The sequence below is a fragment of the Amborella trichopoda genome, chromosome 7, assembly GCF_054954075.1.
Source record: "Amborella trichopoda isolate Santa Cruz 75 chromosome 7, AtrichopodaSantaCruz75HAP2 v2.0, whole genome shotgun sequence".
In the NCBI taxonomy this organism is placed as follows: Eukaryota; Viridiplantae; Streptophyta; class Magnoliopsida; order Amborellales; family Amborellaceae; genus Amborella; species Amborella trichopoda.
Genome location: NC_142342.1, coordinates 33,038,963 through 33,053,411, shown reverse-complemented (window position 1 = coordinate 33,053,411; position 14,449 = coordinate 33,038,963). Strand labels below are relative to the sequence as shown.

General features: G+C 36.2%; 1 protein-coding gene across 1 annotated transcript in view; it reads left to right on the top strand.

The window, feature by feature from the left end:
• The window catches only part of LOC18426450 (translocase of chloroplast 90, chloroplastic), a 36,470-nt gene extending 31,022 nt beyond the window's left edge, over positions 1 to 5,448 (top strand). Inside the window, exon 2 of the mRNA XM_006833096.4 lies at positions 2,813 to 5,448. Coding sequence (XP_006833159.1) covers positions 2,920 to 5,052 — 2,133 coding nt within the window. The 5' untranslated portion in view covers positions 2,813 to 2,919 and the 3' untranslated portion in view covers positions 5,053 to 5,448. The remainder of the gene's footprint in view (positions 1 to 2,812) is intronic.
• The last annotated feature ends 9,001 nt before the right edge of the window (positions 5,449 to 14,449 follow it).

Here is a 14,449-nt window from a genome sequence, read left to right as displayed (position 1 = left end):
TTTAAATATTATTTGAAATTTTTTGGTAGGTAAAATTTACTAGTAATTAATATATTATGTTATCTAAAAACTCTATGGGGTGTCAACAAACTCTAGTTTACATCATTCCTACATTTGGAGAATTTGTAACAAATGTCTTATTTTTCAAAAATGTATTATTAATAAATAAAGCAATTTTATTTTCTTTATTCAATCTTAAAACTATAGGAAAACACTTAGTTAAGGGTACTCGACCTATTTTCTAATACTTGTGGAGAACTATGATAAGGGGCACTTAATATATTGAGTCGGGAGGACAGTCAAGGATATCAATTCCAATAAAAAGGGATTCCTGGGTAAGTGTACTCAATATACAGAATCTACTACTAAGGAATTCTTGCTTATAGAAAAATAAAAACCTTAAATCTTTTGCCTTTGGGAACTCGTTCCTTGATAATTTATAGCTTGGTTCCCAATGATTTGGGGTGTGATTCTCGTAAGTTAGGAATCTTGATTTCAAGTTTATGAGACCGCAATTCCGATAGGTAGGACTCTTGATTCCTTTTGAATTGGAGCACGATTCCCAAACGATAGCAATCCTGCTTCATGTGATATGCATTGTTTGAATGGCGATTCTGATTATGGGAATCTTCTAGCCACCTGTGATTCAGATTCATGAAATGATTCAGTATTGTAGAAGTTTCCAACAACCGTAAACATAACTAGGATTCATTGGGAAAAGACTATGATGATGATGATGATAAACATAACTAAGCTTTGTGTATCGCATGTGAGTCCATGGTCAGTGGAATTCATACGGTTCCCACTTGATGATGAGGTGGCCACATGTGGGTCTAAAAATGTCTCTCGTGTGTCCTAGTCATGCTAGAAGCCAAAAATTAATTAATAAAATTTGTAGAGGATAAAATAGACCACTTAATTCCAAAATAGTTCTCTGGTCAATTAAAAATTGGGAAAATATCTTCATACCCCCTATTTTTAAGTTTCATTTCACAATAGACCTAAGGTTTTTAAAAGATATCTTGGGACATAAAAATTGTAGATTTTATTTCTTCTAACCCCCTGAGCTAATTTAAACTTGTTTTTTTAGGCCAAACAAATCTAAAAAGACGTGCGTTTTCTAAAAGCCATCCTCCCAAACTTCTAGAGAGAGATAGGGGCTTCATGGAGGTGAGAGGTTATCGGGTGGAGAGAGAGAGAGGTGTTTGGAGAAACACAGAAGGAGAGAGATAGTGAGAGATACAGGAAGAGAGAGAAAGTGAGAAATGTGGGGTATATAAGTGAAGAGAGAGAAAGGATTGGGTTTAGAAAGAGCATGTCTTTCTCACATTTGTTTAGGTTAAAAAATAAATTTAAAGTGGCCAGGGGGTTAGTAGATATTTTTTGAAACCTTGAGTTTATCAAGAAATGAAACCTAAAAATAGGGAGTATGAAGATATTTTCCCTTAAAAATATACGTTTACTTGTGTCCACTATTTCAAGGGTATAAAAACTATTATTTTGATCTCAATATTTAGAAGAGAAATTCTCAACTTACCTCTTTAAAGACAAATATAATGCTCTTAAAATAAATTATTGGAAACGTTGAAGGAGTGGACATGCATCAACTTATAACTAGGCACTCCATTTTTCAAACTAATCCAACATGACCCATAAGCCTCAGTCTCTCTCACAGTGACTCGTGATTGGTCCATCGAAGTTAAGCCAATAAGTAGATTATGGTCATGGATTATTGGTGTCCCCCCAAGGACAAATGATGTCACTCCTAGACATGTGCACAGAGACCAACACTTCTACTAAAATTAAGAGTTTTTGTTTCTCTTTTATTAATAAGAAATTGGTTTACAAGGGTTAATACATGAGCTAAGGCCTTTAAAGGCCAAAAAATCCCAACAATTGTATATCTCATGGCTTTGTCTATTGGTACCTTTGTAAAGTTGGGTTGCTACCCACTCCTCTTAGTGATTGGTAAAATTTTATTGCACCCTAGGCTGCTGCATTGGATTTATTCCATCCAATTATGTAATAATTTAGAAGGTTGAAGATGTCCACCAGGAAACATGGAAGTATTCTTTACTTCTACATATTAGAACTAATCATAAGTATTTTATACTAATGCTCTCAAATATCTATTGAAATGGTCATTGAATCTGATAGGTTACGATATTGAATTTCTATTTATGTTAATGAATGTCTTACTAGTGCTAATGTGCCATATGCAATCACCTGTCGTTTCTTCCTGTAATGATTTCAATCTCATTGTGGTCTCCATAATACTTAGTATCTTCATCTTAGACTAGAATTTTTTTGATATATATAGTGGGGAAATATTTATGTCATTCATCAACAAAAAAATAATTTTGGTGAATCCAGATATGCGTGTGGTACGTCGTTATAATGGCTTCTCAAGTATCATCTAACGGGAAATGAAAAAATAAAAAATAAAAAATAAAAAAAGTCAAAAAGTGTTCTGCAGTCCCTTCCATGGGCCCTTGAATTACATGCCCAAATTTCTTGAAACTTTACCTTTCTGTGAGAATGAAAGTATTTAGATGGTATGTGAGAAACAATTGATCATTGAAATGATGGACTATGATGGCGAGAGACTGGCGCCACTAGAACATGAGATTACCACTGTGGTGTATCACACTCTCTCACAATCAAACTTCATCATATCAGTGGACTATGATGATCTAATGTATTATTGTTGTCTCATAACCCATTGGATTATTTGATACTTTCCTTTCTGTAAATTAGAGTCTCTGATATGATCTCGCTTTCTTTTGAACTTTTTTCTCATGGACCTTTTCAGCTTCAAGAACTCCCCCCAGTTCATGAGGGAATGCATCTACAACTTCTGCTTGTCCTGCTAATGGCATCCAATCCAGCAGATCTTGCCCTTATTCACCACCTGTGGTGATGGAGGATTGTCATTCTTCCCACCACTATCCTGATGGTAAAAGCAGCGACATATTGGAAAAACTTGATGCACTTCAAGTAAACTTTTTGCGCCTTGTTCATAGACTGGGTCAATCATCACAGAATCTTGTGGTTGCACAGGTCTTGTACAGATTAGAACTCACTAAGCAAATAAGAGCTAGTAATTCCAATGCCAAAAGAGTCGGTCTCAGCATAGATAGAGCTAAAGCAATAGCAAGGGAGCAAGAGACTGCTGGACAAGGTGGCAGTGAGCTAGACTTTTCTATTAAGGTTCTTCTTCTGGGAAAAACAGGGGTTGGCAAGAGTGCAACTATAAATTCCATTTTCAATCAAGCAAAGGTATTTACTGATGCTTTCCAACCTGCCACTGAAAAGATTGAAGAAATAGCTGGCACTGTTATGGGTGTCAAGGTTAAGGTTATCGATACCCCCGGTCTTCTTCCTTCACCTTCTGACCAACGACTAAATCGTAGAACCTTGCGTACTGTGGAAAGGTTCATTAGAAAATCACTGCCAGATATTGTTCTTTATTTCGATCGGCTCGATATTATAAACATGGGTTACAGTGACTTCCCTTTACTCAAGCTGATCACAGAGACTTTTGGGTCTGCTATTTGGTTCAATACTACCATTGTTTTAACCCATTCTTCGTCAGCTCTTCCAGAAGGACCAGATGGGACTTCATTAGTTTACGAAGCATTTGTTGCCCAGTGCAAGAATATAATGCAGCATCATATACACCAAGCTGCAGCTGACACAAGGCTCAGGAACCCCTTGTTACTTGTAGAGAATCATCCTCTGTGTGTAAGAAATAGGGAGGGGGAGAAAGTTCTCCCAAATGGTCAAGCTTGGAGGTCCCAATTCTTACTTTTATGCATCTCCTCTAAGGTCTTAAATGATGCAAATGCCCTCTTGAAGTTTCAAGATGTTCATGGGAAGCAAAACAATCAGAGACGGCCATCTTTGCCTCATCTCCTCTCATCCTTTCTTCAACCCTGTTCTGCACCAAATGCATCCGATTTAATGTTGATTGATGAAGTGGGGGAAGAGGTAACTGATTTGGAATCTGAAGATGAATATGATAAGTTACCTCCCATTCGCATTTTATCTAAAGGCCAGTTTAAAAGATTGAGCAAAGCCCAGAAAGAGGATTATCTAGATGAACTTGATTATCAAGAAACACTGTATCTGAAAAAGCAGTTGAAAGAAGAGCTTAGAAAATGCAGAGATGGCTTAAGTATCAATGACACCGATGGACACAATGAAGGCGAACCGCCTCCAGACACACTACCTTTGCCAGATATGGCCATGCCGTTAAGTTTTGATTCGGCTTGCCCCACTTATAGATATCGCTTCCTTGAATATAGCAATAAGTGGCTTGTGAGGCCTGTTCTTGACCCACATGGATGGGATCAAGAAATCGGGTTCAATGGGGTAAATTTGGAGGCCTCTTTTCCAATAGAAAAGAATCTCAATACCTCTCTAAACAGTCAATTAAGTAAGGACAAGCAAGATTGCAATTTTCAGATGGAGTGTGCAGCCACACACATTAAGGAGAAAGGCCCCTCTTATTATACTGGCCTCGATGTTCAAAATCTTGGCAGAGGTCTCGCATGTACTGCTCGTGGGCACATGCAATTGAAAACCCATAAATATAACAAGGCTGGATGTGGGTTTTTGATGGGATCCATAGGGAGTAATGTATTCGTTGGTGCAAAGCTTGAGGATACCATAGCTAAGAAGCGATGGAAGCTTGTAGTCGACACTGGGGTTATGGCAAGCCAAGGGAATATGACATTTGGGGGAAGATTAGAGGCGTCATTAAGGGGCAAAGACTATCCAGTTAGAAGGGATCAAGCAAGCGTTTCTCTTACCATGCTTTCGTGTAATAAAGAGGTGCTTCTTGAAGGCGGCCTGTCGGTCCAATTTCGGCCAGCTCGTGGTACTAATATGGCTATACAAGCAAATGTGAATCACAAGAAAAGTGGTCAGATTTGTGTAAAGGGCAATAGCTCTGAACACATTCAGATTGCATCGATTGCTATTATTCCAATTGTAAGGGCTCTTTTTAGAAGAAGAGAGATACAGCATGGTCATCCTGTAACTGATTGATGGGCTTTTTTTGGGCTACTGATCTGTGCCTTTCTATTGTGAGGGCTTCATTTAAGACATATCCATCATGTATTTGTGTATCTTCTGGAGTAATTACCCTATGAAGCGGCAGCTTGGATTAAATAAAGATGGCATTCTGCAGCAGTAAATGTGAGCAGCAGAATAGACTTAGAAATGTATATAGCAAGTTATGGTTAGCCAAACGAAAAAGTTTTGCTCCCATTGTTGAGAATGAATGAATTGGGGAATTTTGTGGTATGAAATGATAATTACATTGGCCAAAAAAGTGTATCTTATTTTCCTTCACTTCTTTGTTCTAGTTCATACTCAGTTAATCGTGTAGCGCAATTGTCCTTTGGCTGCTCATATATACAATATCTTGGCATTAACCTGGTATTTTTTTTGCTTTATGAAAACCCTGATGGATGAAGATCAAATAGCTTTTGGCTTCAAAATTTTGGTACGAGTTTCATGGTAAAATGTTTTTTTCATATTCATAAGGGTCTGGTTTTGGTGAAGTTGGGGTTCACTCTGGCTGCTACATCCACACCTCAAACCCTAGCTTTTTGATGGAGTAAGGACCTTGAAAACTTTCCAAACCACTTCTAAGTCAACTTTATGTAACTCTGGGAAGTTTCTTTGGAGTGCCTAAAGGATCTAGATTTGACCAACCTAGGTCTCGTGTCCATGGAAATAGACTATCCAAATCAAATGTTGAGATGGCAAGTAAGAGAAACATATTTAGGGTTCTTAACTCCTTTCTTTGAAATTGTTCTAGGAGCATGAGAGAATGGATTTGCAGTATATTGGGTAGCTACTCATCCAAAATCCTAGGGAAATGAAGTCCTTAGATAGAATTCTTGGATAAAATCCTAGGGAAAAAATCCAAAATCCACTTTCACAAAAAATAGTTCAGTTTCTGAAATAGAATTGTTGGATAAAATAATTTTGCAATGTGCATAAAATGTTCAAATAATTTAACACTTTATAATGAAATGGAAAGGCCTGCTAATTGTGTTATTTCTTTTTTCTATTTTCTTGTTAGATTAAGGCTAAGGCTAGAAATTTGTGACGTTGAATGATGAAGTAGAAATGACGGCTCAAATACACGTTACTTGCAAACTTAGAAGATTTGTATTGCACACACACATGTATATTTAGGAGAAGTTTACATAGAGCCTAGGCTCTAAACAATGAAATCATAGCCTACCTCAAAACTTTCACTGGAAGGGTTTGATGCTCAAATATCATTAAATTGATCATCTCGACATCAAGATGCATGGACAGGAAAAAAAATTTCAAGTTTTGGAAATAGTGCATCTTGTCAAGCATTTTTTGATCGTCAATTTTTAAGATTTTCAAGTTTTTATCGATCTGCTCGATCGACGCTATTTTTTAACCTTTAAATTTTATAACTAAATATGAAATTTTAATTTAAGGCTATCCCGAAACTTTCCAGTATCAAAACCATATTTCTCGACACTATTTGAAGGTGGGCTCTAATATATATATATATATATATATATATATATATATATATATATATATATATATATATATATATATATATATATATATATATATATATGGAAGCATCAACGCAATGCCTATGGGCGAAAAGCTACAATGATTTCGCCCATAAGCTCATTGCCGTCCGAAAAAATTGGACGGTGTGCGTTTTTCGACCTTCGCGGACCTAGCATGTCTGTGGCAGTACAGTGACGGACATACTAGATCTGTGGTGGTCAAAAAATCAGGCAGAAACGCAATGCGAGATGTCCGTTGTGAATTCGTTCAATAAACCACCACGGACATAGCAAGTCCGTGGCGGTGGTGAAATGCTGTGTAGCACTTCGCCTATAGTCGTTTTTTTAGGTTTTTCCATATATATATGGGTGGGGTTTCTATAAGGTGGCAACTTTAAACAATCCAATGAAGGTGCGACTCCAAATTTTATCGTGATGTAATTTATGTAAAATTTTAGGATTATTTGAAATTCTATTTTCATATCTAATTATAAAATTTTGAACTCCAAAAATGGTTAAAATCAAGTAAATCTATAAACATATGAAAATCTTGAAAATGGACAGTCTAGATAATGTATTGCAAGATGCACTATTTCTGGGACTCAAAATATTTTTTTTCTTCATATTCATACATCTCGATGTCGAGATGATGAATTAGAGGGTTTTTCAACATAAAAGCAACCTCTCCGATGAATTTTTGAGGTGCATTTGTAATTCTACATTTTAAGGTTGCAATCTTATATAAACCTTTATATATATATATATATATATATATATATATATATATATATATATATATCAATGGTTTAAAAAGAGGATCGGTGACCTAGATCGGGCACCTCAAAAACCGATCCGGATCGGTGAATGGGCTATCCGGATCGAGAATCGGTCAGAATAAAGCTTCAAACAAAGTCGAAAGAATTATTAAAATTCATTATAAATATTGTATTTTAGGAATTCAATAAGAAATGAGGGTACTCCATTAAGAATTTTCATGTTTTTGCATGAATATGCGAATATTGATATGTTCTTTCCCTGCATGAACTATTATTCAGCATTTAATTTACATCACACAAAAGGATAAACATAGAATTATCATGGAATAAGTATATCAACATACATGGACTACAATAAAGCATACAATTAGTAACATATGATCTAAAAATAAAATGACAGACGACGTTGTTATTCTTGGTCACGCTGGTGCCATTGATTGAGTTCGTTTGATAATTCATTTATTCTATCTAAAAACGAATCATCGATATTAGTAGGAGTCTGACTATACCCAAATCCCTGAGTGTTAGTGTTTTGTTGTGTTCCCAATCCAAAATCCCCGAAGCTTATCCATCCTTCATGCTCACTTACACTGTCGTGCTCATCCCTACACTGTTGTTGTTGGGACTCAATATGTGAATAATATGGTTGGGATAGGGTGGCCTCAGAATCATCGTCTATCTCATTTTCTCTTAGACCCCCTTCCCACTCTCCGTCATTAGGTGCAATATCACCGACATCTCCGACGAATTGTGGATACGTTGGCTGGCTGCTTCCTCGTTCATGCTGCTCATCACCTTCTTCCAGTTCTTCCTCACCGATAGCCTCAAGGAACGCTCTCTTGTGTAACACTGGCTCATCATCTTCTACTACCCATTGGTCTGCTGTGTGTGTGACAAATATTGTGTCTAAGTCTATCGGCCCATAGTCTTCAAACTTTCTTCTTATTTGTTGCTCACGGAGTTTTAAACTATAATGAACGTACACTAGTTTACGAAGCTTCTCAGAAGCAAGTCGATTCCTCATAGTAGTGTGCAACCATTGGAACGTAATCCAGTTGCTCTCACAGCCAGTAGCAGAACATGTCTGGGACAGCACATTGATAGCTATCCTCTTTAGGTGAGGTGCATCAGTACCATATATCTCCCACCATTCAGCTGGATTAAAATGCAAAAAGTATTGTAAAGGCAAGAACAATTTATAAGATTAAATATATGAATGAACAAAATATTAGCGAGGAGATAACCTGGATCCATCATAGTTTGAGAATTCCAAGCAAGTCTAGCTCCGAAGGATCCTATAGCATCCCTATACATAGCAAGCTAAAACAAATATATTACGTTTTAGTGCATTATTCCTCACAAATATAACAACTCAATGAAGTTCTTACCCAAACATTAAATAATACCTCTTGTATTGCTGCTACTTAGTTTCGATGGCTTCTCTCCAACCTTGCAATAATGTATCTGACCCCTTCCATAATCTTGTGGGGATGTTCACGTGTCAAATAGAAAAATTTTGGGTCGAAGTAGTTACTTACAAAATATATAGATAGAAAAATATCATTTATAATTTCATAAAAAAATGATTTAAAATGAAACATTGTAATGATATAAATATATATTTACCAGCATAATAATTTGGACGTCCAAATTTGGTGTTCCACCTCCTTTCTATAATCTCGATCACTTTGCTAGCAAAACTATACTTTTCCCCAATAGCTGATTTCGCCCTCTCAATACCTTCATAAAGGATACCCATGGTAGCTTTTTTGTCAGCATCCACCATTCTTAACATCGTGAGTAAAGGGGCAGTGGCCTCTACAACACTGGAACATCGAGATCAGAACCGTCTATTTGAGACTATGTTGTCCATTTTTATACCGGTACTGAACTTCGAGAGGCGGTCATTTAACCACTCTTCACAGGTAAACAATCTCTTTAATGCACCTTCAGATTCTCGAATGGAGTCCACAGCTAAGTAATCGGTAGCAAAGCGGGTTATGGTAGGCCTGATTATCTCTTTTTTCTTAGAGTGTTCTCTAAACAGAAATAAAATTTTAGAGTGGTTGTATATAAATCTCGACACCAACCTTGCTTCCTCTTGAGTCTCCTTCATAATTTTGATCTCACCGATCTCCTTTAACATAAGATCGATGTTGTGTGCAACACACGGGATCCATGCTAGATGCTTCCTCGTATCCATCGACTTGCTGCCCGCTGAAACACATGCACGGGCATTGTCCGTAATAAACTGGACTACATGCTTATCTCCCACCCCCTCCACTATCTGATCATATAGTCGTACGTAGAAGTTTGCATCCTTCTTCGTCCCTGATACTTCTTTGTTAGACAAAAAAGCTGTACCTTTTGGGGAATAGGCCAAGAAGTTTAAAAACTCCTTTTTGCTAACTTTATTCAACCAACCATCACTCATGAGAGTAATGCCTGTCCTTGGCCAACTCTGTTTATATTCTTCAATCCACTTTGTAACTTCCTCCACCTTCTCATCTAATATTAGCCCACTGAGTTCATATGCCGTTGGGGGTTTTACCCCCGGCCCGACTCTCTGGATTGTACTGACCATAGGTGGAAAATATGAACTATTGGCTGCATCAAAGGGAATCCCTTTGTCGTAGAACTATTTACCAACATATCTCCCCAATGTGTTTTTTGTACCTTAACCATGCCTTTTAGGGTCATCTGTTGTGACTTAGGCTTTGAGAGAAATGGGTCTTTACTACCATGACCTGCAATACTGGCACTCCTAGGTAATCTAGAAACAATTTCTTCAACATCTGATTCTCCTTGATTCATATTGCCACCAACCCCTACATACATATTTGAGCTGGGCCCGCTATACATGCTCGAGTTGGGCCCGCCATGCATGTCTGAGCTAGGCCCACCGTGCATGTCTGAGCTAGACCCACTGGGCATTCTAAACCCGCGTTCCCTCTGATATTGTTCATGTAAACTCAATCTTGTGGCCATGTCTAGGTCATTATTATATTGCTCGTGTAGGTCATTATTATATTGCTCTTCTGTATCATTCCTGCTTGATGGCATATATATACTAGCTATCTCCTCATTCATCCTATGTTTGCCAATGTTTTTACCTTTGTTAGCATTAAGAATTGCCGCCATCTATTTTTTTACATTACTAGGGACATTAGTGCATGCAGAAACTTCTCCCTTAACCCCTGCCAAGTGTTGCTTGAACTTATGTACCCCACTACTTATCACTCTTTGACAGTAATTACCAATAATTTTGTCTTTTTTGTTGGGATCAAGTCTGACCTCATGTTGCCATGCAGGGTCTTCTGCAGATCTTGACATGATTCAACTGTTTTAAGATGTAAAAAGTATAAAATTAACCTGACAGTTCAAAAAGAAAAATAATCACCATGTGTAGTGATAATATGTTGCGGTAGTTCATGTAGTCATATTTGTTGTTATTTGTTCTTGCAAAATACCTCTATTGACAATAATATTTTCGTACAAATCAATTACAAACATTCAGGATAATATAATACAAAATGCAAGCTCCAAACATGGCTACAACTCAATTATCAAGAACATACATTTTTTGCATTAAAAAATTAATAATAAAAACAATTCTTCATAGAGCTAGCTAACATCAGTCATTCCAACTAAAAAATTCATGAACAACAGATAAAAAAAATACAGTTTTGCATTAAAAATATAATAACATGCATTTTTTTGCATAAATAATCTATCAACATACAATTTTTTCAACAAAAACTTTAACAATAAAATTTTTAAATATGGTTTAATACCTCATGATAATTAAAACCTTGTCACGATTTTCACATCTTTTCGGAAAATCATCCTTTTTCAAAAAATTCGATCATGGAAAAAAAAAAAGTACAGCAAACTCAAATAGTAAAAATTAAAAATTGGGTTTAATACATCATGATAATCAAAACCTTATCACGATTTTCACATCTTTATGGAAAATCATCATTTTTCAAAAAATTCGATCATGGATAAAAAAAATAAAAAAAAAAGTACAGCAAATTTTCAAAAAATTCGATCATGGATTAAAAAAAAAAATAACAAATTTTCAAAAAATTCGATCATTGATTACAAATTACAAAAAATTCGATCATTGCCACCCCTATAGGACAATATTTGTTCAGGTGTTGGTAAATCCAATTTTGATCTCGAGATGTATATATCAATAAAAATGAATAATAAAATAATTTTTTTAAGAATTGTCTATCTTACAACATATTATCTAAACTATCAATTTTCATGATTTTCGAGGGGTTAATTATCTGTTTTTATTTGCACTTAATTTTTAGGCTTTATATTTCATAATTAGGGGCAGATACAGATTTTCATATTATTGTAATAATTTCTAGAATTGAAACTGCATATCCAAGAGGTTTTGGAAGTGCCCCTTTAATTGTTTAAGGGGGGCCCTACATAATTCTATATGGGACGAAAGCTTCTTGGTAAATTTTGTTGATCTAAAACTTTTGAATCCATCTAAAGTGACATTAAATAATTATTTTAGAAAATTGGATTTAGACTTCTTGCTTTTTTTTTTAGTGAGTCAATGGGGAGAGGGCCCCTACCCTTGATAGGAATTGAGCCTAGGACGTAGTGTTGCAAATCGTCAATCGCTAACCAATTAACCTTAGGCTCTTTTCCTGTAAAATAGTAAGTTAGTGGAGATTTGGTCCCCTACCATTTGGTGAGAATGGAGTCAGAGATATCACCATGGGGCTCAGCAATACTATCATCAAGGCCTTAAGCTATTCTCAACAGTTAGATCTTACCTATGTAGGGGTGGCAATTGACCCGACCAAACCCAGCACCCGATGTGTAGACCCGACCTCGGGGCTGGGTATGGGTCCAAATATTTGGATCCAGGTTCGGGTCCAGCTAGACCAAACCAGTACCCATAGTCATAGGGTATATGATGACAATCACGTGTCTTTAGGCCTATGCTAGGTGTTCATATTGTTACAATATTGACAACGTTTACGGTATTATTGGTAAAAAAAAAAAAAAAAGAAGCTCATAGTCATAGGGTATATGATGGTAAAAAAAAAGAGGACAAAAAAAAAAACAAAAGGCTCATAGACATAGGCTGGCGATATATCCGACTAGATCCAGGAACCAACTGGTAGACCCAGGACTCAATGGGTCCACCGGGAATGGGTTCAAATTTTGCACACGAATACTCTTCGGGTCTGGGAATGTGTAGATTGCTTTTGAATTTTTATTTTTTTTAAGAAGATATATCCTCAAAATTTACTTAGAAACAAATCGTCATCTTGAGATCAAATTTCTTAGTTTGACATGACATTATATATATGACAAAAAATAATTTCGCATGACATTAAAGCTAAAAAATGCTACACCTTTTTTCTTAGAGCAGAGAGCTGATAGTTATAGGTTCGACGATTGAGTGTGTTTCAATATTTAAGTTTATAATTTCTTTCTATAAATCTTATTCGATTGAAAATTTGGTTCATCTACACTTTCAATAAGGGCGAATTTGCTAAAAATATAAAAACACATTATTGAAAATAAATTGATCAAAGTGTTCCTAGGATTTTCAGTGGTATTTTGTTCCGTTTATTTTTTAAAATAGTTCTCTATATTTTTAAGAGATGCGTCCTTGTTGAAAGAGTAGAGGCTTGAATTTTCAAGTTGATTGAATCTTTTAAAAAATAAAATAAAATTTGAAGAGGAGACGTGCTCTTCAGATGACCGATCATAGATGGATAGTTTATAGTCTCCCATTGTTGGAAAAATGCAATGCAAATGGTAGGTTATTCGAAAATAATTCAATGGGTTTGGCCTCAGGAGTAAACAAACCCTGATTTTGAATCATAGTGTTATTATACTAAACATTGGTTACATTAAAACCTGGTTATTGAAACAAGACTTTTGAATGACTTTGAATAGTACCGGGGTTATGCAAATCTCATATTTGGATCGTCATTTTGAATAACTGGGTTTGCTATTATTGTTCGGTGCGGATTGTATAGAACCAAGGCTCTAAACAATCAAAGTAGAACACACCTTCAAATAGTGTTGAGAATTATAGTTTTAATATTGGAAATCTTTGTGATAGCCTTAAAATATATTTTCATCTCTAATTATAAAATTTAAATACTAAAAAATAGTGTAGATCGGGTAGATCTACGAGAACTTGAAAATCTTAAAAATTGACGGTCCAAAAATGCATTACAAGAAGTATTATTTCCAAACTTAAAATTCATTTTTTTCCCTCATGTCTATGCAACTTGATGCCGAGATGATCAATTTGAGGATATCTGAACATCAAAGCAACCTCTTTTAGTGAAATTTTTGAGGTGGGTTCTAATTTGATTGTTTTAAGGAGAAGTTACAAAAAGCATATGACACCCATTCCCGAAGTCGTAAAACCCTTATTATCAGAAAGCTCCTCGATTTTTGAATGCTCACACAATCGAGGAGCATGTGAGAAATTTTAAGTTGATGGTTCGTGAGCTTGGTGCCGCTAGCATATTCCATCCCCTTTCTCCTCTACTTTGCCTACCATGTAGGACACTTTCATCGTTAGTCTCGTGGCTTCGGAGACCTGCTTTCTATGGAGGACATGGTGCTCTTCCTCGAGGCTGAGCCCATGATCGGTCCATATGGTAAACTCTAAACCTTCTATTGATTGTAATTTGTATGTGAATGTTGTGGCAGGGTAGTCCTAGTAGGTATGGTTATTCATCTAAGGTGAAAGGGAAGGTTAGAACCAAAAGAAAGCGTAAAATGGCTCAGGGTAACCAAAATGCAAATGCCAAGGGGAAATATAAACCTTATGATATACCTCCAACTCCACCTAAGGGAGCAAATGGATATCAAAAGGTGAAGGGGCAATCTACTGGGTGCAAAGGTAGGGGCGATACCCTCATTCTCAAGGGCATGTCAATGATTTAAAAATAAGAGATTTGGGCACTTCATTAAATTTTGTTGGTTTCCTCCTCCTCCAAACACTCAAACCGACACTAGTAGGCGCCGTTCCAATACTAGTGTCGTTATGAACAACGAGAGGGTGTGTATGATTTAAGAAGCCATGGTGGCTAA